This window comes from Nicotiana sylvestris, chromosome 9, assembly GCF_000393655.2.
Source record: "Nicotiana sylvestris chromosome 9, ASM39365v2, whole genome shotgun sequence".
NCBI lineage: Eukaryota > Viridiplantae > Streptophyta > Magnoliopsida > Solanales > Solanaceae > Nicotiana > Nicotiana sylvestris.
This window is the reverse complement of record NC_091065.1, coordinates 52,192,727-52,220,227: the sequence shown is the minus strand read 5'-3', so window position 1 is coordinate 52,220,227 and position 27,501 is coordinate 52,192,727. Positions and strand designations below refer to the sequence as shown.

The following is a 27,501-nucleotide window of genomic DNA, read 5'->3' as shown; positions in this document are numbered from 1 at the left end:
TTTGTGCAATTTGGAAGTTAGTAGTAAGCTTTGAAATCCTTTTTTACTTGCTTAAGGCTGTCATTGGAAAGCCTTAGAGAAATAAACTCAAAAGAAATGAAATGCAATGACTTCGAGAGTTAGGTATAAAGAAGAAAATTCAAAACAGGATGACTGTTTGAGGGAAAAAGGGAAAAGAGACTTATCTGAGTGAGGCGGCTGGCACCAATGATCATGACATGCATTTTGGATTAATCAGCCCAGCCTGTTCAGCTAATCACCTTTAAGTTGTCATACTATATGCCACGGGATTCCCATATTCTAATCTCTTTGCAAAGTCACCAACCTTGTTCGGCTTGTGAAGGGTTTTCGCCAACAAACCTCTCTCATTTGTTCATCTCTAAACTCACCGTCGCCTCATGGTGAAGGTTTTCACCAATATGACTCTCTCATTTTAATTTCTCTTATCTTTCCATCGCCATACGGTGCCCGACAGGGTTTTCACCAATAGGACTATCTCATTTATTCATTTTCCTTTTGCAGCATGGGGTGTTGCCCCTGATGCGAATCATACCTCTATCTCTCTTGACTTGGCACTCTTAAATATTGATCGGAAAGTCTTTCTTTGGACCGTAATGTAGGCTTTTGGATATGGTTTAGAAAGAAAGGATATCATAAAGGCTCAAAACAACTTGAATTGGTTCAAAATTACAACTTTTGGAATCAGATCTTTTATGAAACCGCGACTTCTACCCCAGTTTCTTTGCTTGGGGGCTTTTGAATTTTATTTTGATGAGACCGAACCGTGAGGCTGCCTACGTATCCTTAAAAGGAATCAGATCAAACGTAGTTCATGACATAAGAATTGCGTTGTTTTTTGTTACTTGTCTTTCTTTTCTTTATCTTTTCTTCTTCTTTTCCTTTTTTTCTTTTCTTCTCCTTTTCTCTTTCTTTTGCTTTGCTTACTTTTCAATTTCGTTTTTACCCCAATTTTTCTTCTTTATTTGCCTTTTGTATCCGTGTTTATGAACTTTGCTACTAATTCCAAAAGAGGGGTATGAAAGAAAATAAATAAGGCTCAAAGGGGTAACAAAGGATAAAGTGTTTAGATAGCAGAATAAATTGCCTTCGTCATTCCAATCTTCAAAACATGCCAAGTATAAACAACAATTAGACAAACCAAAGAAATCATACATAATATCTCTTGACCGCATTAGAATTGATAGCCGTATCTACACATTTGCCTTCTATATCTGTTAAATACAAAGCACCATTGGACAACACTCTTGTTACAATGAACGGCCCCTGCCAATTTGGGGCGAAATTGCCTTTCGCTTCAGCCTGATGTGGAAGGATATGTTTCAATACTTGCTGACCCACTTCAAATTTCCGGGGACTCACCTTCTTGTTGTATGCTCTTGCCATTCTGTTTTGATACAACTAGCCATGACACGTTGCTGCCAGTCTTTTCTCGTCAATCAGACTTAATTGCTCCAAACGGGTTTTGACCCACTCATCATCATCAATTTCGACTTCAACAACAATCCGAAGGGATGTCATTTCAACTTCCGCAGGTATCACTGCTTCAGTACCATATACTAACAAATAAGGAGTTTCACCTTCTGAAGTGCGAACAATAGTGCGATAACCCAGCAAAGCAAATGGAAACTTTTCATGCCATTGCCTGGAACCTTGCACCATTTTCCGAAGTATCTTCTTTATGTTCTTGTTGGCCGCCTCAATAGCTCCATTTGCCTTGGGGCGATACGGAGTGGAATTCCGATGCGTAATCCTGAACTATTGGCATACTTCTTTCATCAATTGACTGTTAAGATTAGCACCATTATCCGTGATGATTACCTTTGGATTCCGAACTGACAAATGATATTTGAATGAACAAAATTGACCACTGCCTTCTTGGTCACAGATTTGAAAGTCTTAGCTTCAACCCACTTAGTGAAATAATCGATGGACACCAGAATGAACCTGTGCTCGTTTGATGCTGTGGGCTCAATTGGTCCAATGACATCCATGCCCCAAGCAACAAAGGGCCACAGTGCGGACATTATATGCAACTCAGATGGTGGAGAATGGATCAAGTCTCTGTGTACCTGGCATTGATGGCACTTGCGCACAAATCTAATGCAATCTCATTCTATGGTGAGCCAGTAATACCCTGCTCGAAGAATTTTCTTTGCCAGAACATACCCACTCATATGCGGTCCGCAAACCCCGAAATGCAGTTGTCGTGCCCCCTTTTTCCCATCCTCGCGGAGGGAGGTCCAGGTTTCGACATTCACGGGGTGTAATGACTCTTTTCCTTTTGGGAATTGGGTATTTGAAGAGTCTCCACCTAATGGATTATGGTGCGTTAGGGAACCTAGGGCAATTAACTCTTGGGTTGGTTTGCATTACCAGAGATTAGGGTAAGGGCTCGAAATAACCTCGAGGGGAAGGTGTTAGGCACCCCTCTTGGTCCACAACTGTGGGTCCCGACCGAACTTATATTTAGAAATTAGTCCATATAAACAAGTAAGTTGTAAAGCTCAATGAACAAGTCAAGTAATAAAGGTTTGAACAAATTATACAAACAAAGTTCTAAATAAGGAGAGGATTTGGGGTAAGAAAGGGTCCTAGGTTGTTTATCCTATAGGATCATCCCACGCCATGTCCGGTAAACACTCCTCAATGAGGGGCTACACGTGACATTAATGCGTAGTCATCATATCCCATGTCTACCCTTCCTATCCCCTTATTGGTCATGCAAAGCGAGTGTTTGGTCATTGATTCCTATTACGTGCTTCTACCCATCCCTTCTTAATAGTCCCGAAGGGAGTTGGGACCTTTACCTATAGGTCGTTCTAGATGTACCCCTAAGGTTTTAAAGGCAAAACTCTAAAGGCGATAGTCAAAAAGCATCTAGGACTTTAACATAATGAGAGCAAGTAAAAGGCTCATAGTTTCCTCCGCAAACAAGCATGCATGTAACACGACTCAACCACAAGTAAGGTCTTTAGTAATCAAGGTCCTAAAGAAGGATTTCTAAGTGATTATGCCGAAATAAACCACTTTCAGATACAGAAGTCATAACATTATTAGCTGCCTAGGACCTCCTCTTTAAAAGCTTATTAGAATTCAGAGACGTCAAGTGATAGAAACAGCTTTAGAGAAATGCAAGTTTTGAAAATGCCCTAAGGCTTGTCTATATGAAGAACTGTGTCTATGTTAATGCAGAAACAGACAAGTTTTCAAAATAGAACCTTTTAATACCTAGAGGCGGAATATCTAACGGGATTAAAGCAATTATGAAAGGACTGGTTTTAGAGAGTTATCGCTTGACAATGCCAGTTTTAAGAAGTAAACTAGGTGAGATAAAATCGACTCATTATGCTAATTAGATTACCAAACATAATTGCGAGTAGAAGTCCCTATAGGCATGGTATCTAGGCGTGTTACTGGTTTTAGGCAATTTGCAGTAACTTATCGAATCGGAATTATGTCCTATAGGCATGGTATCTATACTTGAATTGATTTAAAACATGATGGCTTGGAACCTGGAAACATGGTTTCTAACATGACAAATGTAGGATTTATGAACATGGTTTATATCTGATGCAAATGACATTAAAAGTGAAAATCTATAGATATGATGTCTATTATGCAAAATGAAATTAGATTCAACAAGAGTCACACCCTATGAACATGTTTTCCATTGAGTAAAGCAGACATATTTGAAAGTAAAATCCTAAGAGAAGGATTTCTACCCATATTACCCCACAAAGTATACATTCACCCACCCCTTTTACTAAATTACCCCAAATATCTGTTTATAAAATATTAGAGGCCAACAAATGAATTACATAAATGAAATAGAAAACTAAGAAGCTATTCTATAGGGAGCCTGCAATCAGGCCCAAGTTTCCTAAAGCCTCTAATGGTCTTTCAAACCTCATTTCCACAGACAAATTAGGGTCTAGGTGCATCAAAGTTCCCTAAGGGTCTCAAGGACCCCAGACAATGCTTACACCTAGACTTAGTAGCAAAGCATTGAACCGGTGTAGTTTGGAAAGCCAGCCTCAGTGTGCTAGAGTTCCAAGGGTTCTCTAGAGGATCCCAAGGCAGTACACATACTAGAGGGGGCAGAACTTATTAACTAAGAGTAGAGTGAAAGTGTAGGACACATGTTTGAAAGACGTTTATTAAAGACTGGACTTAAAGGTCTGTTTTGAAAGCAATTAGTAAAGCAATAACGGTTGTTTGAAAGAGGTTGGAGTAGTAAACAGAGTTCAAACACTTTAGGATAAGACCACACCCAGCAAGTTCACAGAATCTAAATATATTCAGTAATCACACATGGGTTAAGGGGTTTGGGGATACACAGACATTGCCTGCAGACACATGTCCCCAGCAGGAGTATTAGGACTGGTATGGACATGCTCAGAGATAGCTTGACACTAGCATAATCACAAACTATTCACGAGGAACATAAACACTTATAGGGGAATAGGGATTTGGGATTCACAAAATGGTAAGTGCACAGTAGGTAAAGGAAAACAATTGTCCATACATGCTTGAATCACACAAGGGAATACATAGCTTAAAGGGAGGGGAGTTATACTAGTATGTTTAGCTACAAATTCCACAACAAAACCATAAGTAAAAGCAGACTAGAAATAAAAGAAACCGAAACAAGAAAAGAAATATGTTGTTGTTGTGGTTGTAAATTAAACTAGGACATACCAGTGAAGATAGAAGTAAGCAGAATGAAAGAACCAAAGAGCACAAATGATTAGCCTTGGCTTGCAGCCGACTAATAGTAATAGAATAACAAAGAGATTTTAAATAAGAGAGGGGTTTTTTGGAAGCCAAGTGTGTATCGTTTGTGAAAGACTTAGGGTATTTATAGTTGAAAGTAGGTAGTGAAATAAGGTAAAAAATATAGCAGTATACTAATTTAAGAACTCATAATCAATCACTTAGAGAATCAAGGAAGTACTTCCTTGAGTTAGGGGAATCAAGGTCAAACGGAAAGATTCAGTACCATATAAGGGGGAAAGGAGGAATTAGTGCATAATTAAACAAGGAAAGGAGCCATGAGTCCATTAGGCATAAAGTAGTCAATTAGGACCAAATTCAGAAAGACCCAATTAAGGAAAGACTAAGTAAAACCAAGTATCACAGTAAATAAGGTAATAAAATCAGTGAATTCAAACAGACAAGTAGAATTTTAGGGCCTTGAAGGAAAATCTTTCAATTACCAACAGTTAAGGAAAATCAGAATCAATCATGAAGGGTCATGATTCTGTGTGTTTCAACATATAAATAGAGACGAATGAACAGAAATAGCAAACAAAACAAGGTCAATTATATAGGCAGAAAGAAATATGAGATGAGCAAGCACAGTCATATAGAGGTGATGTAAGTAGGCTAGAGATTCAGCAGGACATATTCGAAGCATGGTGACCACGAGAAATTAACAAGACTAAGGCAAAGAAAGTTATGCTAACAAACATAGCCTAGGTGAAGAGAATCATGCTAATAAACGGAACCAAAGTGAAGAAAATCATGCTCACACACAGAAACAAAGTAAGAAAATCATGCGAACATACAGAAACAAGTAAAGAAAATCAGGCTAACACACAGAAACAAGTAAAGAAAATCTTGTAAAAATTAGGGCTTTTAACAGAGTTGAGTTAAAAAGCAACAGGAACATAGAATCCATCAAGATAAACGAGGAAAAATGGTTTAATAATAAAGAAACCAGTTGAAACCGGTATAGAAATAACTCCGAGAAAACCCTAGTTTTCATTGAAAGTAAGAACGGTTTAGACTAGAGGATCTTTCAGAACAAAGCTCGAAAATAAGCAAATCATAGAAGGAAACAGGTTTAAAGTATGAAAATAACACAGATCTGAGAGATCCAGAAGAGAGTTAGGGGTTTAAAAGGAAACCTAGGTAGAAATCAAAAGAACATGTTGTAACTTCATAAATCGTAACACACATGGTGTGATTTTGCCCAAAATCGCACCAGAGAAGCCTCGAACAATAGAATCAGGAACCCTAGGTCTGAATCGACATGGCCCAGGACCCTTGAATGCCTTAGAGATGATGCGCAAGGTGATGAGAGTGACCATTTGAGGCTTGGGGTTTGAGAGATAGTCACCGGAGATAACCGGAGAAGAAGGTGAGTGGAGAAGTCTAGTGTTAGGTTTGAGAGAAGAGTGGAGATGAGAGAGCATCTTAAGGCGGAACCTTAGGAAAAGTGACTTAGGGTTAAGGGTCGTTCGAAAATTAAAAAGGAAAGGAATTATTTGGACCGTTGATTTGGGAGATCAACGGTCATGATTAAAATGGGCAGGTGGGTTCCGGGTTTGGGTAAGGATTAATAAGGTATGGGTCGGGTGATTTGGGTGTGAAATTGGGCTAAAAATGGGTCAAATTTTGGATATAATTGAAAGCCAAATTTGGCTGTTATTTAAATAGCCAATTTTCTCCTATTTAATTTATAAAAAATAGTAGGTAATTTCTGGAAAATAAATTAAGGTACCAAAATGATTTAAAATACATAATTAACAATTTAAAAATAGAGGATCCAATTTTGTGCATATAAACATAATTATATCTAAAAATGGGCTAACATTACTATTATATGCAATTTAGCTTTTTAAAATACTAAATGTAATTGTGAAAACACATAAAAATTACATTAGCCATATTTTGGCATAAATATAGAAATCCAATAAATGAATTATCAAAACAATAATTTCGGAAATAATTATTGGGATTTTATGGATAAAAAGGGGAGAAAATAAATTAATTTAAACCCTTAAAATTATGGGAAAAATAATAAAAACCTTGGGCATGCTTATGTATGCATATATATGCTATTTTGAAGGCTTTTATGTATATCAAAACATATAGGAAAAAATTGGGTATCAACAGCTGCCCCTCTTTACCCGGGAAGGATGAACGAGTTTTCGGGTAAAGAAATGATGGCCAATTTTGACCGAATGGGATATTTTGAAAGACAGAGGCCGAGCTCCGGTTTCCTAGTTGCCTACATATCCTTGGTTTTACAAGAATCGGTCCATGTGTAGTTCTGGATTCACCTGCGGAGTATGCCGATGAAGCTACTACAAGAATGGACACGAGATGTGGAAGTGGCTATGATCGGGACGGTTGGAGGGAACTGGAGCGAGATAGATCTTGCTAGGATAGCGGTTGCTTACTGGTTACCTGCAGATAAAAGATGCTATAATCATATTAGCAAAAATTTAAACATGATGCAAATATCCTTTGGACCATGAAGGTTGTCTTCGGACGGTTAAAGATGACGTCCTTAGACCATGATGTCCTGGGCCATGAATTGTTTTAATGAGAGATTCGCAGGATATAAAATGATGTTCTTGGGCCATAAAAATGGTGCCTTTGAACCATGACTCCTTTGAATAATGATATGCTAATTTGAGAGATCCTCAGGCCATGACATAGTGTCTTCAGGCTATGAGGATGGTGCCTTTAGACTATGATGCCTTTGGATAGATCGGCAATATTTCAGCCCATGATATGCAATAATATGATGTAACAAGACAAGGTTTAGTCTTGCGAAGCAGAGGGCAGAGCTCAGCCCAATTGAAAAACAGGTAGATAGTAGTAGAAAATAGAGCAATATTGGTGCAATGTGGGAAAGTGCTTAGTCCCATGCGAGTGGGGAGGAAAGGATTAGCCTTATGCAAATTGGGATGCAAGTATTAGCCTCATGCAAATACGGAGTCAGGGTTTAGACTCATGCATGTATGGAGGCAAGGATCAACCTCATGCAAATATGGAGTCAGGAATTAGACTCATGCAAGATTAGAGACAGAGCTTAGTCTCATGCAAAGAGAAGGCAGCGCTTAACCTTATGCAAATATGGAGGTAGAGCTTAGCCTCATGCAAGATTCAAGACAGGGCTTAGTCCCATGCAAAATGGAAGGCAATGCATAGACTTATGCAAAATGGAGGCAGGGCTTAGCCTCATGCAAGATTCAAGACAAAGCTTGATCCCATGAAAATATGGAGTCAAGGATTAGACTCATGCAAATGTGGAGTCAAGGTTTGGACTCATGAAAATATGGAGTCAGGGCTTAGACTCATGCAAATATAAAGTCAAGGATTAGACTCGTGGAAATGTGGAGTCAGGGGCTTAAACTCATGCAAATATGGAGTCAAGGATTAGACTCATGCAAATGTGGAGTCAAGGCTTAGACTCATGCAAATATAGAGTCAGGGCTTAGATTCATGCATGATTAGGGACAGGTCTTAGTCCCATACAAATGTGAAGTTAGAGATTAGACTCATGCAAATATGGAGTCAAGGATTAGACTCATGCAAATGTGGAGTCAAGGCTTAGACTCATGCAAATATGGAGTCAGGGCTTAGACTCATGTAGGATTCGAACAGGGCTTAGTCCCATGCAAATGTGGAGTCAGAGATTAGACTCATGCAGAGAGAAAATAGCAGATAAGGGTAGAGTATATCTTAGCTAGGATAATCTCAGCATCTAATGGCCGGATGGATGGTGAATTTTCTTTGTGTACGAATGCTATCATCAAATGTGCCTGCGTTCAAAGAAAAGTCGTGAGTTTCATGAGGGGAGATTGGTTCTTGCTTCGTCTGTTGGTCTTGCCTCGCCCCGTTCTGGAAGCCCCTTTTGAGTTCCTTTAGGTAGCACCTGACTGTTATAATAAAATAGAATTTCGAAAATATGCATTCATTGATAATATAATGGAATTATTTTGGAAGCGTATTGATATATCAAGTAACTTTTGATGAACTAGCGACCGTGACACATTTCAAAGGCATTGCAGCTCAGTTATGTTGGAATTTTGAGGGTCCTCCTCAAAATTCTTCCCCAGTTTGGTAGATCATTTTTAACCATTTACGAATGGCGGGCCTTGCTTAATCATCTTTAGAATTTGGGAATCCTTCTCAAAATTCTACCCCAGTTCTTGACTGATGACTGGCTTCCTAGCATGTGATGGCGCTGGCTGGACTTACTCCGGAATTTTAAGGACCCTCCTCAAAATTCTGCCCCAGTTCTGATTTTGGAGAAAATGAAAATTTTATTATGATATGACCAAACCCATAAGGCTGCCTACGTATCCCCTCTTAAACGGGAATCAGGTCAAGCGTAGTTCAATTACATTAGAAAGGAAAATATGAAATAATCTAAGATAGTATCTCTTGACTGCGTCTGAATTGATTGGTTTTGGCCAGATCTCTCCATCCATTTCTACAAGTACGAGTGCTCTTTCTGTTAGTACTCTGTGAACTATACACGGACCTTGCCAGTTGGGAGAGAGTTTCCCTCTGGCTTCATCTTGGTGTGGAAAAATCTTCTTCAATACCAGCGGTCCTGGTGCGAACTGCCTTGGTTTGACCCTTTTGTTGAAAGCTCTAGACATTCTATTCTAATAGAATTGGACGTGGCATACTGCGTTCATCCTCTTTCCATCGATAATTCCAATTGTTCATAGCAACTTCTTACCTATTCGGTATTGCTGAGTTCAGCTTCCTGTATGACTCTTAAAGAAGGAATCTCTACCTCGGCTGGGATGACCGCCTCGGTACCATAAAACAACATGTAGGGGGGTTTCTTCGGTTGACATGCGAACTGTGGTGCGGTACCCTAATAGAGCAAAGGGTAACTTTTCATGCAACTGCTTGTGATTCTCTACCATTTTCCTTAGTATCTTCTTAAATTTTTGTTGGCGGCTTCTACGGCTCCATTCATCTGAGGTCTATAGGCGGTGGAATTCTTTTGCTTGATTTTGAAGGTTTCACATATAGCTTTTATTAGGTTACTATTGAGGTTGGAAGCATTGTCAGTGATAATGGATTCCGGAACTCCGAATCGGTAGACAATACGATCCTTGACAAAATCTACGATGACTTTCCTGGTTACAGCTTTGTATGATGCATCTTCTACCCATTTCATGAAGTAATCAATGGCTACCAGAATAAACCGGTGTCCATTTGAAGCAGTGGGCTCAATTGGACCAATAACATCCATTCCCCAGGCGGCGAATGGCCAAGGCGAGCTTGTTGTATTGAGCTCGTTTGGTGGCACTTTTATCATATTGGGATGTACTTGACATTGAAAGCATTTGCGGACATACTGAATACAATCCTTCTCCATGGTCATCCAAAAGTAACCTGCCCTGAGTATCTTCTTGGCCAGAACGAAGCCATTTATATGCGGACCACATGTCCCAGCATGTACGTCCTCAAATAACTTGGAAGCTTCCTTTGCGTCGACACACCTTAGTAAACCCAAATCCGGAGTTCTTCAGTACAAATTTCCTCTGCTGTGGAAGAAATGATTTGACAACCTCTTTCTGAATGTGATTTGCATGCTCCGGGTATTCTTCTTTTGATAGGTACTCCTTGATGTCATGGAACCAAGGCTTTACATCGGCTTCTTCCTCAACATGAGCACAATATACCGGCTGATTATGGATCCTCACCGGGATGGGATCAATATAGTTTTTATCTGGATGCTGTATCATTGATGACAAGGTGGCTAATGCGTCGGCGAACTCGTTCTGAATTCTGGGCACATGTCGGAATTCTATCTTTGTAAACATCCTTTTTAATTCCTGCACATTGTGCAGATATGGAAATATATTGGAATTCTTGGTAGCCCATTCTCCTTGCACCTGGTGCACAAGCGAATTCGAATCGCCGATCACCAACAACTCCTAAATGTTCATGTCGACTGCCATGTTGAGCCCTAGTATGCAGGCTTCATATTCTGCCATGTTGTTGGTGCAGAGAAATCTGAGTTTAGCAGATACAGGATAATGCTGACCCATTTCTAACACCAAAACTGCTCCAATGCCCACCCCTTTAAATTTGCGGCTCCGTCAAAGAACATCCTCCAACCGTCATATGCTTCCGTAATGTCTTTTCCCACGAATGATATTTCTTCATCTAGAAAATACGTTTTCAAGGGTTCGTATTCTCCTCCCATTGGATTCTCAGCGAGGTGATCTGCCAATTCTTGTCCCTTGACTGCCTTTTGAGTTACATAGACGATGTCAAACTCACTTAGTAGTATCTGCCATTTAGTCAACTTCCCAGTAGCCATGGGCTCCTGAAATATGTACTTCAGAGGATCCATCCTGGATATGAGGTATATAGTGTAGGCACAGAAGTAATTCCTTAACTTCTGGGCTGTCCAGGTCAAAGCACAGCAAGTGCGTTCGAGCAGAGAATACCGTGCTTCATAAGGTCTGAATTTCTTACTCAGGTAATATATGGCTTGCTCCTTTCCTCCTGTCTCATCATGTTGCCCTAAAACACATCCAAAGGCTCCATCTAACATGGATAGATAAAGCAACAATGGTAATCCTAGTTCTGGCGGGACCAGAACTGGCGGTGTGGACAGGTATTCCTTGATCTTGTCGAAAGCTTTCTGACAATCCTCGGTCCAACTTGTCTCAGCATCTTTCCTCAGCATTTTGAAGATGGGTTCACATATTACTGTGGACTGTGCTATGAATCAGCTTATGTAGTTGATCCGCCCCAGGAAGCTCATCATGTCCTTCTTGCTTTTGGGTGGTGGTAATTCCTGAATAGCTTGGACTTTAGTCGGATCTAGTTCGATCCCCCAGCGACCCGAATGCACACTTTGCGGGGTTCAACTTCAAATTGTACCTCCTAAGCCTGTCGAAGAATTTTCTCAAGTCTGCTATGTGATCCGCGACCCTCTTGGATTTGATAATGACGTCGTCCACATATACCTCTATTTCTTTGTGTATCATATCATAAAAGATGGTTATTATGTCCCTCATGTAAGTGGCCCCTGCGTCCTTCAGACCGAACAACATCATCTTGTAACAGTATACACTCCAAGGTGTAATAAAAACTGTCTTCTCAGCATCTTCTTCATCCATCCAGATCTGGTGATAACATGCGAAGCAATCTACAAAGGATTGGAGTTCATGCTTGGCACAGTTATCGATCAGGATGTGTATATTTGACAGTGGGAAATCATCTTTGGGGCTTGCTCTATTTAAATCCCGATAATCGACACATACCCTAACTTTCCCGTCCTTCATCGGAACTGGCACAATATTAGCTAACAATGTTGGGTACTCAACCACCCTGAGAACCATGTCATTGATCTGCTTGGTAACCTCCTAATTGATCTTCAAACTCATGTCTTGTTTGAATTTTCTGAGTTTCTGCTTGACTGGCGGGCACATGGGATTGGTAGGCAACTTGTGAGCTACTATAGATGTGCTCAAACCGGCCATATCGGCATACGACCATGCGAAGATATCCTCATATTTTTTTAGAAAATGGATGTACTCTTCCTTTTCTGTTGGTGACATGTGAATGCTTATTTGGGCCTCTTTGACGGTCTCGGCGTCTCCCAACTTTTCTGCTTCTGTTTCGTCCAAGTTGGATTTAGGCTTGTTCTCAAAATTCTCAACTTCTCTGACAATTTCCTCGGGTATCTCATCTTCTTCCTCTAAGTCAATATTCTCGTGTTGTGTTGCCTCATTACAAGTCACAGTCACTGGCTCATCAGGAAAAGTAATAATAACACTATAGAAGAAATATAAAATAAAAATATTAATGAATAATGATAAAGTATAAATGCATTTGATTAAAACTGAGGAAATTGTTCAAACAAAGCTTGACTCGGTGGATCGAGCATTTATTTTAAAACAAAGAAATCTTAAAACAAAATTGCTAAAAAATTAAAATGCCTAGAATGGTTTATAAATTCTGCAAAGTTACCTAGGGACTTGGTGGGCTCGGGATGGTGTGACGATCCAGTTGCTGAGAACAACTCCCTTTGCCACAGTCTGAATGGAGAAGCCTTCTTCCTCCTTCTCCTCAATTATGGCACAACAATCCATGACCTTGTCTTCCAAGAGCAAATCCTTCCACCCAACTAATGCTTCTTCCTCTGCTTTTTGTGTTGCTTGAAGGAGGAGGAGGTGAAGGGCCTCTGGATCTGGTATGATATGCTGATGAGGCCAGTATGGCTTAACCAACCTAAGGGTATGAGAATAATAATAGAGATAAGCAAAAACAAAAAGGTAACAAGTCAGTGAGGATCCTAAAACGTTTGTAGTATTTAAACACATATTGCTAAATATAAATTCGTATCCTAATTTAGGAGCCTCGTTGTGCCCGAGGTAGGCCTAGCAACAAATAAGTCTAGAGAACTTCAAATTCCAATAAATGCTTCATTTCATAATATAAAAATAGACGAATTCCAAAACGACCCTAAGGTAATAATAAAATAATTCACTACTGGCACTTGGCGTTATTATATTTAGAAAGCGAGTAAACCTAATCTATTTGGTCTCGGAAGGACCTTCCTCAGGTTGAATGTTCTCGTTTATCAAATCCTCCAGTTCGCGTAGGTTCACCAGTAAAAATGCCTTTGCCAAATATTCTCCTTCATTTCCCTCAGCGTTCTGGCAATCAGTGACTCTCACCTTTCTTTCCAATTCCAACAGGCTGTATTCCAGATATTCCAGCTTTTCGTTGGATTTGGCGGCTTTCTCTTTCCATTCGTTGATTTGGTCATTTGACGGAAGATTCCTCCACCAGTCTAGCAAGAGTGAGGGTGTGCTAACCATACCGAAGCTGGGGACCTCGTGCCTCATTTTCTGCAAAACAAAAGGGTTAAGCCTTACCCCTACCGGACTCGACTATGTATATATTTATGATCGACATATCGAGATTTAGTTCTCCAAATTAATGCACAGAACGTGGTTGCGTCCGTTAGGGTTATGGAAAACCTGATGGACTTTGGATAAGGCTTATCTTAAAGGATTATTATATGGGCAACATAACTGATCCGACTAGGTTTGACCATGGTGCATGCACAATTTAAACAGAGTAAGGTTTCTATGGGGTTTTAGACTGGTACCCTCAAGTGGACAACTTGAGGGGGAAGGCACAGAACTGTCGACTGCACCGCTGATCGACTGGTTTTACATCAAATAAGCCTTTTCGAATTTAAGGGTAACAAATAGGAAGAGCACAACCACTCATTAAAGCGTTGCTATAGGATCTGAGATGCACGAGTGGAATATGATGTGGAACATGATTTATGCAGCAGTTAATAACAAGTAGGCAAGTATTTTCACGCAGGAAAAATAAATACAACATTTAAATAATTGAAAAGACAGTTACATAAAAAAGAAAAACAAAGTGAAAAGTCAGTTTTCAGGGTAATAAAGGAATCATTAATGCATGAAAAAAAGACAGTTAAATCCAGATAAGGGAGCAGGGTATGGGATAAGCATGCTTGGACTAATTTGTAAAAACAAGTTCGTTACGGTAAGAGCCTAAAGATATCCCCAGCAGAGTCGCCATACTGTTGCGCCCCATTTTTCCTATCCTTGTGGAGGGAGGTCCGGGTTTCGACATTCACGGGGTGTAATGACTCGTTTCCTTTTGGAAATTGGGTATTTGAAGAGTCGCCACCTAACAGATTATGGTGCATTAGGGCACCTAGAGGAATTAACTCTTGGGTTGGTTTGCATTACCAGAGATTAGGGTAAGGGCTCGAAATAACCTCGAGGGGAAGGTGTTAGGCACCCCTCTTGGTCCACAATTGTGGGTCCCGTCCGAACTTATATTTACAAATTAGTCCATATAAACAAGTAAGTTGTAAAGCTCATTGAACAAGTCAAGTAATAAAGGTTTGAACAAATTATACAAACAAAGTTTTAAATAAGGAGAGGATTTGGGGTAAGAAGGGGTCCTAGGTTGTTTATCCTATAGGATCATCCCACGCAATGTCCGGTAAACACTCCTCAATGAGGGGCTACACGTGACATTAATGCGTAGTCATCATATCCCATGTCTACCCTTCCTATGCCCTTATTGGTCATGCAAAGAGAGTGTTTGGTCATTGATTCCTATTGCGTGCTGCTACCCGTCCCTTCTTAATAGTCCCGAAGGGAGTTGGGACCTTTACCTATAGGTCATTCTAGATGTACCCCTAAGGTTTTAAAGGAAAAACTCTAAAGGCGACAGTCAGAAAGCATCTGGGATTTTCACATAATGAGACCAAGTAAAAGATTCATAGTTTCCTCCGCAAACAAGCATGCATGCAGCATGACTCAACCACAAGTAAGGTATTTAGTAATCAAAGTCCTAAAGCAGGATTTCTAAGTGATTATGCAGAAATAAACCACTTTCAGATACAAAAGTCATAACATTATTAGCTGCCTAGGACCTCCTCTTTAAAAGCTTATTAGAATTCAGAGATGTCGAGTGACAGAAACAGCTTCAGAGAAATGCAAGTTTCGAAAATGCCCTAAGGCTTGCCTATATGCAGAACTGTGTCTATGTTAATGCAAAAATAGACAAGTTTTCGAAATAGAACCTTTCAATACCTATAGGCAGAATATCTAACGGGATTAAAACAATTATGAAAGGACCGATTTTAGAGAGTTATCTCTTGACAAGGCCAGTTTTAAATAGTAAACTAGGTGAGATAAAATTGACTCATTAAGATAATTAGATTACCAAACATAATTTCGAGTAGAAGTCCCTATAGGCATGGTATCTAGGCGTGTTACAGTTTTAGGCAATTTGCAGTAACTTATTGAATCGAAATTATGTCCTATAGGCATGGTATCTATACTTGAATTGATTTAAAACATATGGCTTGGAACCTGGAATCATGGTTTCTAACATGACAAATGCAGGATTTATGAACATGGTTTATATTTGATGCAAATGACATTAAAAGTGAAAACTTATAGACATGATGTCTATTATGCAAAATGAAATCAGATTCAAAAAGAGTCACACCATATGAACATGTTTTCTATTGAGTAAAGCAAACAGATTTGAAAGTAAAATCCTAAGAGCAGGATTTCTACCCATATTATCCCACAAAGTATATATCTACCCACCCCTTTTAATAAATTACCCCGAATATCTGTTTACAAAATATTACAGGCCAACAAAAGAATTACATAAATGAAATAGAAAACTAAGAAGCTATTCTATAAGGAGCCTGCAATCAGGCCCAAGTTTCCCAAAGCCTCCAATGGTCTTTCAAACCTCATTTCCATAGACAAATCAAGGTGTAGGTGCATCAAAGTTCCCTAACGGTCTCAAGGACCCCAGGCAATGCTTACACATAGACTTAGTAGCCAAGCATTGAACTAGTGCAGTGTGGAAAGCCAGCCTCAATATGCCAGAGTTCCAAGATTCTCAAGAGGATCCCAAGGCAGTACACATACTAGAGGGGGAAGACCTTATTACTAAGAGTAGAGTGAAAGTGCAGGACACATGTTTGAAAGAAGTTTATTAAAGACTGGACTTAAAGGTCTGTTTTGAAAGTAATTAGTAAAGCAATAGAGGTTTTTTGAAAGAGGTTGGAGTAGTAAACAGAGTTCAAACACTTCAGGATAACACCACACACAACAAGTTGACAGAATCTAAATGTATTCAGCAATCACACAGGGGTTAAGGGGTTTGGGGTACACAGACATTGCCTGCAGACACATGACCCCAACAGGAGTATTAGGATTAGTATGGACATGCTCAGAGATAGCTTGGCACTAGCATAATCACAAACCAGTCATGAGGAATATAAACACTTTGAGGGGAATACAGATTTGGGATTAACAAAATGGTAAGTGCACAGTAGATAAAGGAAAACAATTGTCCAAACATGCTTGAATCACACAAGGGAATACATGAGCTTAAAGGGAGGGGAGTTATACTAGTATGTTTAGTTACAAACTCCACAACAATACCATAAGTAAAAGCATGATAGATCTAAAAGATTCTGCGTGTTTCAACATTTAAGTAGAGAAGGATGAACAGAAGTAGCAAACAAAACAAGGTCAATTATATAGGCAGAAAGAAATATGATATGAGCAAGCACAGTCATATAGAGGTGATGTAAGTAGGCTAGAGATTCAGCAGGACATATTCAAAGCATGGTGACCACGAGAAATTAACAAGACCAAGGCAAAGAAAGTTATGCTAACACACAGACCCTAGGCGAAGAGAATCATGCTAACACACGAAACCAAAGTGAAGAAAATCATGCTTACGCATAGAAACAGAGTAAGAAAATCATGCGAACATACAGAAACAAGTAAAGAAAATCAGGCTAACACACAGAAACATGTAAAGAAAATTAGGCTAACACACAGAAACAAGTAAAGAAAATCATGCTAACTCACAGAAACAAGTAAAGAAAATCATTTAAAAATTAGGGCTTTTTAACAAAGTTGAGTTAAAAAGTAATAGGAACATAGAATCGGTCAAGATAAATGAGGGAAAAAGGTTTAATCATATAGAAATCAGTTGAAACTGGTATAGAAAGAACTCCGAGAAAACCTTAGTTTTCATTGAAAGTAAGAACGGTTTAGACTAGAGGATCATTCAGAACAAAGCTCAAAAATAAGAAAATCATAGAAGGAAACAGGTTTAAAGCATGAAAATAACACAGATCTGAGAGATCCAGAAGAGAGTTAGGGTTTCAAAAGGAAACCTAGGTAGAAATCAAAAGAACCTATTGTAACTTCATAAATCGTAACACACATGGTGTGATTTTGCCAGAGAAGCCTTGAACAATAGAATCAGGAACCCTAGGTCCAAATTGGCATGGCCCAAGACCCTTGAATGCCTTAGATATGATGAGCAAGGTGGTGACCATTGGAGGCTTTGGGTTTGAGAGATAGTCGCCGGAGATGACCGGAGAAGGAGGTGAGTGGAGGAGTCTAGGGTTAGGTTTGAGAGAAGAGTGAAGATGAGAGAGCATCTAAAGGCGGCGCCTTTGGAAAAATGACTTAGGGTTAGGGGTCATTCGAAAATTAAAAAGGAAACGAATTATTTGGACCGTTGATTTGGGAGATCAACAGTCAGGATTAAAATGGGTAGGTGGATTTCGGGTTTGGGCAAGGATTAATAGGGTATGGGTCGGGTGATTTGTGTGTGAAATTGGGCTGGAAAGGGGTCCAATTTTGGCTATAATTGAAATCCAAATTTGGCTATTATTTAAATAGCCAATTTTCCCCTATTTAATTTATAAAAAATAGTAGGTAATTTCTAGAAAATAAATAAAGGTACCAAAATGATTTAAAATACATAATTAACACCTTAAAAATACAGGATCAAATTTTATGCATATAAACATAATTATATCTAAAAATGGGCTAACATTGAAATTATATGCAATTTAACTTTTAAAAATACTAAATGTAATTGTGAAAACACATAAAAATTACATTAGACATATTTTGGCATAAATATATAAATCCAATAAATGAATTATCAAAACAATAATTTCAGAAAAAATTATTGGGATTTTATGGATAAAAAGGGGAGAAAATAAATCAACTTAAACCCTTAAAATTATGGGAATAATAATAAAAACCTTGGGCATGCTTATGTATGCATATATATGCTATTTTGAAGACTTTTATACATATTCAAAACATATAGGGAAAAATTGGGTATCAACAGCTGTCCCTCTTTACTTGGGAAGGATGAAAGAGTTTTCAGGTAAAGAAATGATGGCCAATTTTGATCGGATGGGATATTTTGAAAGACAGAGGTCGAGCTCCGATTTCCGAGTTGCCTACATATCCCTAGTTTTATCAGAATCAGGCTATGTGTAGTTCTGGATTCACCTGCGGATTATGCCGATGAAACTACTACAAGAATGGACACGAGATGTGGAAGCGACTATGATCGGGATGGTTGGAGGGAACTGGAGCGAGGTCGCTCTTGCTAGGATAGCAGTTGCTTACTGGTTACCTGCAGATAAAAGATGCTACAATCGTATTTGCAAAAATTTAAACATGATATAAATTCCCTTTGGACCATGAAGGTTGTCTTCAGACGGTTAAAGATGACGTCCTTAGACCATGATGTCCTGGGCCATTGATTGTTTTAATGAGGAATTCGCAGGCCATGAAATGATGTTCTTGGGCCATGAAAATGGTGCCTCCGAACCATGACGCCTTTGAATAATGATATGCAAATTTGAGAGATCCTCAGGCATTGGCATGGTGTCTTTAGGATATGGGGATGATGCCTTTAGACTATGACGCCTTTGGACAGATTGGTGATATTTCAGCCCATGATATGCAATAATATGATGTAACAAGACAAGGTTTAGTCTTGCGAAGCAGAGGGTAGAGCTCAGCCCAATTGAAAAATAGGTAGATAGTAGTAGAAAATAGAGCAATATTAGTGCAAGGAGGGACAATGCTTAGTACCATGCGAGTGGGGAGGCAAGAATTAGCCTTATGCAAATGGGGAGGCAAGGATTAGCCTCATGAAAAAATAGAGTCAGGGCTTAGACTCATGCAGTTATGGAGGCAAGGATCAACCTCATGCAAATATGGAGTCAGGGATTAAACTCATGCAAGATTGGAGACAGAGCTTAGTCTCATGCAAAGAGAAAGCAGCGCTTAGCCTTATGCAAATATGGAGGTAGAACTTAACCTCATGCAAGATTTGGGACCAGGCTTAGACCCATGCAAATGGAAGGCAATGCTTAGCCTTATGCAGATATGGAGGCAGGGCTTAGCCTCATGCAAGATTCGGGACAGGGCTTAGTCCCATGCAAAATGGAAGGCAATGCTTAGCCTTATGCAAAATAGAGGCAGAGCTTCTTAGCCTCATGCAAGATTCAGGACAAGGCTAGGTCCCATGCAAATATGGAGTCAAGGAATAGACTTATGCAAATGTGGAGTCAGGGCTTAGACTCATGCAAATATGGAGTCAAGGATTAGACTCATACAAATATGGAGTCAGGGCTTAGACTCATGCAAATATGGAGTCATGGCTTAGACTCATGCAAATATAGAGTCAAGGATTAGACTCATGCAAATGTGGAGTCAAGGCTTAGACTCATGCAAATAAAGAGTCAGGGCTTAGACTCATGCATGATTTGGGACAGGGCTTAGTCCCATGCAAATGTAGAATCAGAGATTAGACTCATGCAAATATGGAGTCAGGGCTTAGACTCATGCAGGATTTGGGACAGGGCTTAGTCCCATGCAAATGTGGAGTTAGAGATTAGACTCATACAGAGAGAAAATTGCAGATAAGGGTAGAGTATATCTTAGCTAGGATAAGTTCAGCATCTAACGACCGGATGGATGGTGAATTTGCTTTGTGTACGAATGATATCGTCAGATGTGCCTGCGTTCAAAGAAAAGTTGTGAGTTTTATGAGGGGAGGTTGGTTCTTGATTCGTCTGCTGGTCTTGCCTTGCCCCATTTTGGAAGCCCCTTTTGAGTTCCCCTAGGTATCACCTGACTGTTATAAAATAATAGAATTTCGAAAATATGCATTCATTGATAAAAAAAATGGAATTAGTTTGGAAGAGTATTGATATATCAAGTAACTTTTGATGAACTAGCGACTGTGACACATTTTAAAGGCATTGTAGCTCTCTTATGTTGGAATTTTGAGGGTCCTCCTCAAAATTCTGCCCCAGTTTGGTAGACGATTTTTAACCGTTTACTGATGGCGGGCCTTGCTGAATCTTCTTCAAAATATTGAGAATCCTTCTCAAAATTCTGCCCCAGTTCTTAACTGATGACTAGCTTCCTGGCATATAATGGCGCTGGCTGGACTTGCTCCGGAATTTTGAGGACCCTCCTCAAAATTCTTCCCCAGTTCTGATTCTAGGAAAAATGAAAATTTTATTATGATATGACCGAACCCATAAGGCTGCCTATGTATCCCCTCTTAAACGGGAATCAGGTCAAGCGTAGTTCAATTACATCAGAAAGGAAAATGTGAAATAATCTAAGCACAATATCTCTTGATTGCGTCTGAATTGATTGGTTTTGGCCAGATCTCTCCATCCATGGGAGGGAATTTCCCTCTGGCTTCATCTTGGTATGGAAATTGTTTTTTCAATACCAGTTGTCCTGGTGCGAACTGCCTTGGTTTGACCGTTTTGTTGAAAGCTATGGACATTATGTTCTGATAGAGTTGGCTGTGGCACACTGCGTTCATCCTCTTTCCATCGATAAGGGCCAATTGTTCATAGCGACTTCTTACCCATTCCGCATCGCTGAGTTCAGCTTCCTATATGACTCTTAAAGAAGGAATCTCTACCTCGGATGGGATGACCGCCCGGTACCATAAACTAGCATGTAGGGGGTTGCCCTGGTTGATGTGCAAACTGTGGTGCGGTACCCTAAGAGAGCAAAGGGTAACTTTTCATGCCACTACTTGTGATTCTCTACCATTTTCCTTAGTATCTTCTTAATGTTTTTGTTGGTGGCTTCTACAGCTCCATTCATCTGAGGTCTGTAGGCAGTGGAATTCTTGTGCTTGATTTTGAAGGTTTCACAAATAGCTTTTATCAGGTCACTATTGAGGTTGGCGGCATTGTCAGTGATAATGGACTCCAGAACTCCGAATCGGCAGACAATACAATCCTTGACAAAATCTGCATCGACTTTTTTTGTTACAGCTTCTACCCATTTTGTGAAGTAATCAATGGCTACCAGAATAAACCAGTGTCCGTTTTAAGCAGTGGGCTCAATCGGACCAATAACATCCATTCCCCAGGCGGTGAATGGCCAAGGTGAGCTTGTTGTATTGAGCTTGTTTGGTGGCACTTTTATCATGTTGGCATGTACTTGACATTGAAAGCATTTGCGGCCATACTGAATACAATCCGTCTCCATGGTTATCCAAAAGTAACCTGCCCTGAGTATCTTCTTGGCCAGAACGAAGCCATTCATATGCGGACCACATGTCCTAGCGTGTACATCCTCAAGTTGCCGTGAGAATTACTTTGCATCGACACACCTTAGTAAACCCAAATCCGGAGTTCTTCAGTACAAATTTCCTCCGTTGTGGAAGAAATAATTTGACAACCTCCAGAGTGTGCGTTTCTAAATGTGATTTGCATGCTCCGGGTATTCTCCTTTTGATAGGTACTCCTTGATGTCATGGAACCAAGGCTTTACAATGGTTTCTTCCTCGACATGAGCATAATATGCCGGCTAATTATGGATCCTCACCGGGATGGGATCAAAATAGTTTTTATATGGATGTTGTATCATTGATCACACGGTGGCTAATACGTCAACGAACTTGTTCTAAATTCTGGGCACATGTCAGAATTCTATATTCGTGAACCTCCTTTTTAATTCCTGCACATGGTGCAGATATGGCAATATCTTGGAATTCTTGGTAGCCCTTTCTCCTTTCACCTGGTGCACAAGCACATCCGTATCGCCGATCACCAACAACTCCTGAATGTTCATGTTGACTGCCATGTTGAGCCCTAGTATGCAGGCTTTATATTCTGCCATGTTGTTGGTGCAGGGAAATCTGAGTTTAGCAGATACGGGATAATGTTGACTCATTTCAGACAACAAAACTGCTCCAATGCCCATTCCTTTGAAATTTGCGGCTCCGTCAAAGAACATCCTCCAACCGTCATATGCTTCTGTAATGTATTCTCCCAAGAATGATATTTCTTCATCAGGAAAATACGTTTTCAAGGGTTTGTATTCTCCTCCCATTGGATTCTCAGCGAGGTGATCTGCCAATGCTTGTCCCTTGACTGCCTTTTGAGTTACATAGATGATGTCGAACTCACTCAGTAGTATCTGCCATTTAGCCAACTTCCCAGTAGGCATGAGCTTCTGAAATATGTACTTCAGAGGATCCATCCTGGATATGAGGTATGTTGTGTAGGCACAGAAGTAATACCTCAACTTCTAGGCTGTCCAGGTCAAAGCACAACAAGTACGTTCAAGCAGAGAATACCGTGCTTCATAAGGTGTGAATTTCTTACTCAGGTAATATATGGCTTGCTCCTTTCCTCCTGTCTCATCATGTTGCCCCAAAACACATCCAAAGGCTCCATCTAACACGGATAGATAAAGCAGCAATGGTAATCCTGGTTCTGGCGGGACCAGAACTGGCGGTCTGGACAGGTATTCCTTGATCTTGTCAAAAGCTTTCTGACAATCCTCTATCCAACTTGTCTCAGCATCTTTCCTCAGCATTTTGAAGATGGGTTCACATATTACTGTGGAATGTGCTATGAATCGGCTGATGTAGTTGAGCCGCCCCAGGAAGCTCATTACGTCCTTCTTGCTTTTGGGTGGTGGTAATTCCTAAATAGATTTGACTTTAGTAGGATCTAGTTCGATCCCTCGGTGAGTGACGATGAATCCCAATAACTTTCCCGCGGGGACCCCGAATGCACACTTTGCAGGGTTCAACTTCAAATTGTACATCCTAAGCCTGTCGAAGAATTTTCTCAAGTCTGTTATGTGATCCGCGACCCTCTTGGATTTGATAATGATGTCGTCCACATATACCTCTATTTCTTGGTGTATCATATCATGAATGATGGTTGTCATGGACCTCATGTAAGTGGCCCCTGCGTTCTTCATACCTAACAACATCATCTTGTAACAGTATACACCCCAAGGCATAATAAAAGCTGTTTTCTCGGCATCTTCTTCATCCATCCAGATCTGGTGAAAACCTGCGAAGCAATCTACAAAGGATTGGAGTTCATGCTTGGCGTAGTTATCGATAAGGATATGTATATTTGGCAGTGGGAAATCATCTTTTGGGACGTGCTCTGTTTAAATACCGATAATTGACACATACCCTGACCTTCCCGTCCTTCTTCAGAACTGGCACAATATTAGCTAACCATGTCGGGTACTCAACCACCCTGAGAACCTTGGCTTTGATCTGCTTGGTAAACTCCTCATTGATCTTCAAACTCTTGTCTGGTTTGAATTTTCTGAGTTTCTACTTGACTGGCGGGCACATGGGATTGGTAGGAAACTTGTGAGCTACTATAGATGTGCTCAAACCGGTCATATCGTCATACGACCATGCGAAGATATCCTCATATTCCTTTAGAAAGTGGACGTACTCTTCCCTTTCTGTGTGTGACAAGTGAATGCTGATGCGACTCTCTTTGACGGTCTCGGTGTCTCCCAAATTTACTGCTTCTATTTCGTCCAAGTTGGATTTAGACTTTTTCTCAAAATTCTCAACTTCTCTGACAATTTCCTCGGGTATCTCATCTTCTTCCTCTGAGACATTATTCTCGTGTTGCGTTGCCTCATTACATGTCACAGTCACTGGCTCATCAGGAAAAGTAATAATAACACTGTAGAAGGGAAAATTATAAAAATAGTAATGAATAATGATAAAGTATAAATGCATTTGATTAAAAATGAGGAAGTTGCTCAAACAAAGCTTGGCTCGGTGATTGAGCATTTATTTTAAAACAAAGAAATCTTAAAACAAAATTGCTAAAAAATTAAAATGCTTAGAATGACTTGTAAATTCTGCTAAGCTACCCAGGGAATCGGAGGCTCGGGATGGTGTGACGGTCCAGTTGCTGAGAAAAGCTCTCTTTGCCACAGTCTGAATGGAGAGGCCTTCTTCCTCCTTCTCCTCAATTATGGCACAACAATCCATGTCCTCGTCTTCCAAGAACAGATCCTTCAGCCCAACTAGTGCTTTTTCCTCTGCTTTTTGTGTTGCTTGGAGAAGGAGGAGGTGGAGGGCCTCTAGATCTGGTATGATATGCTGATGAGGCCAGTATGGATGAACCAACTTAAGGGGATGGGAATAATGATAAAGATAAGCAAAAACAAAAAGGTAACAAGTCAGTGAGGATCCTGAAATGTTTGCAGTATTTAAACACATATTGCGAAATATAAATTCGTATCCTAATTTGGGAGCCTCGTTGTGCCCGAGGTAGTCCTAGCGACAAATAAATTTAGAGAACTTCAAATGCCAATAAATGCTTCATTTCATAATATAAAAATAGATGAATCCCAAAACGACGCTAAGATAATAATAAAATAATTCACTACTGGTACTTGGCCTTATTATATTTAGAAAACGAGTAAACCTAATCTATTTGGTCTCGGAAGGACCTTCCCTAGGTTGAATGTTCTCGTTGATCAAATCCTCCAATTCGCGTAGGTTCACCAGTAAAAATGCCTTTGCCAAATGTTCTCCTTCTTTTCCCTCAGCGTTCTGGCAATCGGTGACTCTCTTTCTCACCTTTCCTTCCAATTCCAATAGGCTGTTTTCCAGATATTCCAGCTTTTTGATTGATTTGGTGGCCCTCTCTTTCCATTCATTGATTTGGTCATTTGACGGAAGATTCCTCCACCAGTCTAGCAGAGTGAGGGTGTTCTAACCATACCGAAGCTGGGGACCTCGTGCCTCATTTTTTGCAAAATAAAAGGGTTAGGCCTTATCCCCACCGGACTCGACTATGTATATATTTATGATCAACATATCAGGATTTAGTTCTCCAAATTAATGCACAGAACGTGGTTGGGTCCGTTAGGATTAGGGAAAACCCGATGGACTTTGGATAAGGTTTATCTTAAAGGATCATTATGTGGACAACATAACTAATCCGACTAGGTTTGATCATAGTACATGCACAATTTAAACAGAGCAAGGTTTCTATGGGGTTTTAGACTGGTACCCTCAAGCGGACAACTTGAGGGGGAAGGCGCGGAACCATTGACTGCACCGCTGATCGAGTTGCTTTACTGCAAATAAGCCTTTCCGAATTTAAGGGTAACAAATAGGAAGAGCGCAACCACTCATTAAAGAGTTGATATAGGATTTGAGACACACCAGTGGAATATGATGTGGAGCATGATTTATGCAGCAGTTAATAACATGTAGGAAAGTATTTTCATGTAGGAAAAATAAATACAACATTTAAATAATTGAAAAGACAGTTACATAAAAAAGAAAAACAAAGAGAAAAGTCAGTTTTCAGGGTAATAAAGAAATCATAAATGCTTGAAAAAAAAGACAATTAAATCCAGATAAGGGAGTACGGGATAAGCATGCTTGGACTAATTTGTAAAAACAAGTTCGTTACGGTAAGAGCCTAAAGATATCCCTAGCAGAGTCACCATGCTGTCACACCCCTTTTTTCCCATCCTTGCGGAGGGAGGTTCGGGTTTCGACATTCACGGGGTGTAATGACTCATTTCCTTTTGGGAATTGGGTATTTGAAGAGTCGCCACCTAACGGATTATGGTGCGTTAGGGCACCTAGAGCTATTAACTCTTGGGTTCGTTTGCATTACCAGAGATTAGGGTAGGGGCTCGAAATAACCTCGAGGGGAAGGTGTTAGGCACCCCTCTTGGTCCACAACTGTGGGTCCCCACCGAACTTATATTTACAAATTAGTCCATATAAACAAGTAAGTTGTAAAGCTCATTGAACAAGTCAAGTAATAAAGGCTTGAACAAATTAGACAAACAAAGTTTTAAATAAGGAGAGGATTTGGGGTTAGAAGGGGTCCTAGGTTGTTTATCCTATAGGATCACCCCACACAATGCCCGATAAACACTCCTCAATGAGGGGATACACATGATATTAATGCGTAGTCATCATATCCCATATCTACCCTTCCCATCCCCTTATTGGTCATGCAAAGAGAGTGTTTGGTCATTGATTCCTATTGTGTGCTGCTACCCCCCCCCCCTTTCTTAATAGTCCCAGAGGACTTGGGACCTCTACCTGTCGCGTGCCCTTTTTCCCTCTTCACATCGAAAAATTGGGTTTATGACATTTTTGGTATGGGTCAACTCATTCCTTTTGGGAACTAGGTTTGCATTTGAAGAGTCGCCGCCTAATGATTTAAGGTGCATTAGGACACCTATAACATTCATTTATGAGTTTGTTTGATAACCAGAGATAGGGTAAGGGCTTGAAATTATCCTAAGGGGAAGGTGTTAGGCACCCCTCAAGATCCACTAGTATGGTTCCCGACCAGATAGTTTTCTGAATTTGTACAATTAGCAAATAGACAAGTATAGGCTTAAATAGTAGGGGATTTAAGTTTAAACACATATGAGTTTGAAAACAATTATTAAAAGGCAAATTTTGAAAAGGAGTTACAGTTTTACAAATACTTGAGAATGTAAAAGGGAGAGGGGGTCCTAGGCTCGTTTATAATATGGATCACATAAATGCGATACCCGGTATGACACTCCTCAGAAGAAGTGATACACGTGGTATTAGCGCACTGGTCATCATATCCATATCTACCCTTCCCACCCCGTTAAGGTATTAAAGCATGGATTGGTCTCGACCTCTATTGCATGCTATTACTCGCCTCATTCCTATCAATCCCGGAGGATTTTAGGATTACTATTCCTATAAGAGGAAGGGTTTTAGGCTGACTCTTAAGTTTTAAAAGGTAAAAAGGCTAAGGTGACATACAAAACACGTAGGACTGCATTTAAAGGGGAAACATGTAAACAATTAAAAGGCTCATGTACACCTCCGTAGACAATGCATATAAACAACATGACTTAAACACAATTGGGGTCTGAATTTTAAAACACTAAAGCAGGGTGTTTAAATTGTTGAAGCAGACCATATTTATTACATAACTCAGATAAGAAGTCTGAATCAGGCCTGCCTGCTGATTGTAGCAGTGCTAATTAACAAAGGCGAGTTCAGTTT

The 27,501-nt window shown here is 40.0% G+C and overlaps 2 protein-coding genes across 2 annotated transcripts; both read right to left on the bottom strand.

Moving 5' to 3' along the window:
* Positions 1–1,419: 1,419 nt before the first annotated feature.
* On the bottom strand, positions 1,420–2,045 carry LOC138877579 (uncharacterized). The gene is made up of 2 exons (XM_070157200.1): positions 1,966–2,045; positions 1,420–1,771 (listed from the first exon to the last, which is right to left on the bottom strand). Exons 1-2 carry the CDS (start codon positions 2,043–2,045, stop codon positions 1,420–1,422), a joined length of 432 nt encoding a protein of 143 aa, XP_070013301.1.
* Positions 2,046–22,121: 20,076 nt separating this feature from the next.
* LOC138877578 (uncharacterized) lies at positions 22,122–23,021 on the bottom strand. Its single transcript, XM_070157199.1, has 3 exons — positions 22,780–23,021; positions 22,669–22,735; positions 22,122–22,577 (listed from the first exon to the last, which is right to left on the bottom strand). The coding sequence occupies exons 1-3, from the start codon at positions 23,019–23,021 to the stop codon at positions 22,122–22,124; spliced, it is 765 nt and encodes a 254-aa protein (XP_070013300.1).
* Positions 23,022–27,501: the final 4,480 nt, after the last annotated feature.